We start from the raw sequence: 6,000 nt of genomic DNA on the forward strand, positions 1-6,000 counted from the left end.
CAGGAGGCAGAAATTTGACTTATTAGTAGTCAAATTAGAAATGAATATACAAAGATATCACTCATAAAAGTAATCGCACACAATATTATAAATCGTTTGTTTTTATGACTTACCATATTTTTTCACCTCAAAATCATGTGAGATCATCCTTTCACCAATATAAACCCTGAGTCTGTACACACCTTGACGTGCCTCTGGGTTTAATTCATAAGAACGCTGCAAAATCCACCTTGATGAAGAAACATTTGTCCACTGACCAATTCTGTTATTCTGACTGTCCTATTTAATCGCAAAGACACAGTTCAGATATTTAGCTCAAGTCAGCTACACATATCCTCACCATTAATGAATTAATGTAGCCTATAATTACTGAAAATACAATAACTGCAATTTGAACAGAATATCAGCAGCGTTAACAGGATTTCAAAAGTGTACTTGTTATGACTGTACAGAAGAAGGATTTGTGTTCTTACCTCAAGCACGATTGAACCATACTGCAAAAGAGCAAATAATAATAATTCAATCAATTAGGATATTAAAATGATTTAGCTGGAAATGTGTTGTTTATTAATAATGCATTCAACAATGCAAAAGAAAATGAGGGAGATAAAAATTCAAGACAAAACACATCTGACCTGCTGATCAAGTGGTGCAAATTTTGTATCCACGGTAACAACTCTGAAGTTCACTGTGAAAACAGAAATGTGTATTATAAACTCTGCTTTTAACGTGTTAATCTTTTATGTAGTCCGACAGTCATTATAGCATAAAAATAAACCAGAACTATTTAACAAATAGGCCTTCTTACTGAGAAGAATCAAATTTAAGAGCACATAAGCCTGGAGGACATGCAAGAATCTATTTGCATCAGTTGTAACCACATTAGTGATAGTCACTAAAGTAATATCAAAGACGACAACGTAAATTAAACTGTAAAGTCTTATAACATTAAATGACAAGAGTTCAGTGGAGGAAAAAGTTCATAATTTAGATCTAAATAACTAAGAGGGACTGGATCTAAATCCTTCAGATGACAGACAGCTCATATTGTCAAGGGAAACAGGCTGGATTCAGTTGCGGATTACACAGAGCCTTTATTAAGCAGAAGAGACAGAGCAGATAAATGATCGTTCCACAGTCAGCTCGCATGGACGAGGAATGCCGTCACACGATCAATAGAGAAAGAGGGCAGCGGCGACTGACATTAGCCATAACAACGGCCGGAGAGCTGAGGCCGGTGGGTCGGATCGCTAAACTGAGCGACTGCTTGCTCGACAGCCGAGACCAGGGTAATGATGAGAGCTCTAAGACTTCTTAGGAAACTGCATTCACATGAAAGAAGTAGAGGTTAACAGATACGAGCACTGGAGCCTGATGACAAGACACAACATGACTAGGTGAGTACACTGACAAACTAGAAGATCTGAGCTGTTGGTACGAGTAACAACAGTCTGACAACAGACAGAGAAACACAGGGAACTATAAAGGGAAGATATTTAGAGGTAACAGGGACCAGGTGGCAAACAATCTTAAAAACAAGCGGAGAAACAAGGAGGGCTGGGAATCAATCAGACAGACACAGACAGATCAAACAGATTCAACAAATCAAACAGATTAGCCCAGAGACCCGACACATATCTGTGGCTCTGTAATTTACGGATTCCACACATAAAAACCAAAACACATGCTACACATGCGTATGTGCAGCACAAAGCTGCACTGTATGCGGTGACAACTAGTCTTTCAATTCGGTTGCGTTCACCCTGCAGGACTTAATTGAAAAAGTGAGTTTAGTTATAGATTTGTTTTTTTGCTGTCATTTTACAAAAAATATAATAATATAAAAATATAAAAAATATTTGACACTTTGCCCCATTGACCCATTAGAATCAGGTATTTCAGACAGCTATGAAAGATGTTTTGCATGTCCAAGTATCTCTATATCCTATAAAAAGAGTCATATAGTGATATCATCATGTTTTGGTAATTACATGATTTAGGCTGAATATAGGTTTAGATGAGGGGATTTCTTTGGCCATTCTTGTGCTAAAGCAGTTAGCAGTGAACCCCTCATCCTTATCTGCTCCTGTTTTCTGTTTACAAACCTATTGAACTGTTTACTTAAATACCATCCGCTTAAATACCATCTTGCAACATTAGTAATGTTTCATCTATGATTATATCAGTTAATTTCATGATAACATGCTTTACTTCTATGTGCTGAATCAGCTGAATCAGCTGTGATCAGGGTTTAGATGTCAATGACACCGGCATTATTTCCTGAGGTTTACCTTTGAAACATTCACAGCTCACCTGTCTGTCCTGGATTATAGATGGGTTTATCAGTCTGGATAAAGGTCAGAGGATTGTAAGGCTTGAACATGACTTTTCTCTCTTCAGTCATCTTGAAAGCATCTCCGTGAAGTTCTACCTTCATTCTCTGCACTGATTCTGCTTCTACAAGAGGAGCCTGATGAGAAGAAATATGCTGTATTCACAACCTCTGCAAACATGTTATAAAAAAAAAAAAAAAAAACCCTAGATGCAATATGACACAAACTATAAATATTCATTATAATATGCTAATGACAGACCCTGAAGTTAAAGCAGTTGTGAAACTCTTCCTCAGCTTTCTCCTGTAGCAGTAAAGTGCTATTTTCACCATGAACCAGATAAATGTTCATGACAAGGCTTTCATTGGGCTTGAGAAGACTTGCACACAGTTTGGCCTCAGATCCAGACTCGATTACTGCAGGAAACGTCACCATGAAATATCTATTGAAAGATAATAATTACACAATATTGTTCAAGGCAATAGTACAAACATTCCTTATACGTGCTTTAAGTTGTCCGTTAAACAGCAAACATTTATATTGAAGCCCAGATCAGTTAAATTAATAAAGGAGAAATCACAACTTAACCTGCACAATGATTAGGTATTCTAATAATTTATCAGACCTAGAAAAAAATACGGAAGTTCTAAGCGGCCATGCATTATAATATTTTTTCTTCTCGTTTTCTCATTATAACGACTTAATTTTCTCGTTATCTCGACATAACGAAGTTCGTTTTCTCGTTATAACGACTTCATTTTCTCGTTTTCTTGACATAACAAAGTTCGTTTTCTCGACATAACGAAGTTCGTTTTCTCGTTATAACGAACTAGTTTTCTCGAAGAAGTTACAAAACTGCGCCAGCAGGTGGCACTATAGACCTGAATATAACTGATGGGGTGTTGTACACTGTCCACTTTACTGTACGCGGACCTTCCTCGTGATCGCTATAATTTGTGCAGTCTTCATTACTGACATTTAATTAATTCATAAATGTTAAATGCTTGAATCAATATGAATATTTTGTGTATTAAGTTCCTGCTAGATGCATGAGTTTCACCAACGCGTTCTGTGTCATAAAATAACTGCTTATCAAAACCAAGGTTGACATCACTGTATTCTGTTTATCTACAGTAGGACGGGATTTAACGATGTAGGCTGATGTGCTTCTTTTCATCTTTATTGTTAACCATATTAATGAGAAATGTGATATATATATGTAAAATCCATAGGCTTATTTAATTCAGTTTTGTTCTATAATGTTGTAATCGTTTTTTTCTACACACACACACATACACTATCTACATGTACACATGGACACTCTTTTCAAACAGAAGCTTGTAACACACATGATATCTGCCAGATCATATAATGACTACTAAAAATTACAAATTATATATAATTTTATTTCAAATAAAGGGAAAATGAAAAGTGAGTTTAATCCAAGCAGCTCTAATTTCGCGGTGTTGCCATTTAAACATGTTAATTACAAAAAAAAAATGTTCGTTGTACTGTCTCTGGAAAAATATACAGTGATTGATCAGCCTTTATTTATATACAGTATTGTAGACATTATTACCTAGGCGAAATATAGGCTACAGTATAGCCCCTGCATGGTTGTCCATCAGATGCCTGTCAAAGTTGAGTTCGTTACTAATACTATAGCAACAGTAAAACTGTCATGTCGTTATAATGAGAAAACAAACTTTCGTTATGTCGAGATAATGAGAAAAATAAGTCGTTATAACTAGAAAACGAACTTCATTATGTCAAGATAACGAGAAAATTAAGTCGTTATAACGAGAAAACAAAAAGGAAAAAAAATTATAATGCATGGCCGCTTAGAACTTCCGTACTCAAAAGTTACAGTGGCATCAAAAAATTTCATTTTCCATTGAAAAAGATTTTAATGCCCAAGATAAATATTTAAGTATTTGCAATATTTAAAGGTTAATTATTATCATTTGAATATTCTGTTCTCGTTAAAAAAATGGCCACCAAATACTCATGTTAGTTCTCTTCAAAGAATGGAAAATAAAAAAATATTTAAATTAAAAAAATTTTATGATTTTGCTATTAAAACAGAATATCTTCCTACAGTATATTTAACAGAAATCATTAAAAACTTACGGCCCTGATGTTTGTCCATTCACACAGACAATGAGGAAAGAGACCAGAAGGAGCCATTTCCAACAGCGGCTAACATTCAGATCCATGATGACCAGTGACAGTGAGATTAACTGGACTGTCTCTTATAAACGGACTCTCATTCTAAAGGAGGTCCTTCAAACAAAGTTGTATTGATCATCTGATTAATGATTCAACCATGTAGGCAATGCAGTTTGAAAAACTTGTGCTAATGTGCATTGGTTGGTTTGTCCAAACATTAATTTGTAACAATGAGTTAAATAAAGAACAAGCATCGAAATATTACAAGCAATCTCAGGTAAAGAGATACTGTACAGAAGCTGTACTCTTGCACAAAATAAACATAAAAAAAACACATTCAGTTATTTATGAATGTCCATCACAATCTAATTCTGAGTTGAACAATTTAAATTTTCAATACTGGAATGTCCAAGCATATAAACGATCTAAATAGTCTTTTTTTTTTTTTTTTTTGCAGTTAAAAGAGATGTTGAAGCATTCAATTCTTAGTCAATGGCATGCAAGAACTCAACTTAAATCTTTAAAGTACAAAGTAAGTGTACACATGTGATCTTCTGAAAACATACTCAAACTCTTATCTCCATCTACATAGAAATGCACAGCTACTGACCTTTTACTCTGTGTAGACAAATAGTGTACTACAGAAACTGATAATTATCTTCCAGAGGTACATACACCTACTCAAATTGAGTGGGAGAGTAACCAACTGTAAGTTACTGTTTGCATTCGTCTCATTTGTTCTCTGCCCACACAATAATGGTAAACGTGGCTACTCAAAAATACCCAAAATATGTTGTGTAATATTAAATATGCAATTCAAATGCACTTCCTGCTACCTGCAATTATACGCTATGGCTATTTTTTTATGTCGAGCCAGAATATTAAGTAAATATTAATTGGTATAGCACTGTTCTTATGTCATTACCTCTAATCTCCTGATCTTTAACTTTATTTCTGGAAAAAAAAATTGTATGGATTACATACTCATTGCATTCATCTTTGCAAGGTTTGACGGAATCCCTGAAAATTTGAGCAATCAGTGGTTTAGTGGTTATTTTGAACCTTGTTCTGTTTATCTCTACTGCGAATCATGGAATTGAATGGTTTAAATTAAATATTTGTTGTTAAAAGTGACTTTTGTTTCTTTCAAAACTTTGTTCATCAAAACCACTTCTTTCCTGGTAAAAAAAAAAAAAAAAAAAATACAAATAATTTTTTTTTTTCAAAATTAAATGATTTCGAACAGCTGTAAATAAGCAATGTTAATAAAACTTCATGCTTAAAACTTCAAAGCCACGTACGACACGGAGATAGCCAACTACTACACTACTATATAGAAAAAGATAATACTTTCAGAAGCAATTGATTCTGCAAACGATCTGGTCCAAACGCAGTATTTATGTAAGGAAACGGTTATTATTTGTATTGGCTGCCACGCCAAACCATGCTCACCTGCTTTCTTTTCTATTTAACAGTGTTTTGTGAACATATATATACT

At 34.4% G+C, this 6,000-nt stretch overlaps 1 protein-coding gene across 2 annotated transcripts in view; it reads right to left on the reverse strand.

Annotated features, from left to right (window-relative positions):
- Positions 1-4,614, reverse strand: part of LOC113058412 (alpha-2-macroglobulin-like) — a 60,869-nt gene extending 56,255 nt beyond the window's left edge. The window contains exons 1-6 of one of the 2 annotated variants that reach the window (XM_026226294.1): positions 4,464-4,614; positions 2,595-2,775; positions 2,314-2,470; positions 636-688; positions 474-494; positions 114-279 (exon numbers count right to left, since the gene is read on the reverse strand). In XM_026226294.1, coding sequence (XP_026082079.1) covers positions 114-279; positions 474-494; positions 636-688; positions 2,314-2,470; positions 2,595-2,775; positions 4,464-4,549 — 664 coding nt within the window. In that variant the 5' untranslated portion in view covers positions 4,550-4,614. The remainder of the gene's footprint in view (positions 1-113; positions 280-473; positions 495-635; positions 689-2,313; positions 2,471-2,594; positions 2,776-4,463) is intronic. The other variant, XM_026226296.1, reaches the window with a different exon arrangement.
- Positions 4,615-6,000: the final 1,386 nt, after the last annotated feature.

Source organism: Carassius auratus, chromosome 40 (genome assembly GCF_003368295.1).
Source record: "Carassius auratus strain Wakin chromosome 40, ASM336829v1, whole genome shotgun sequence".
NCBI lineage: Eukaryota > Metazoa > Chordata > Actinopteri > Cypriniformes > Cyprinidae > Carassius > Carassius auratus.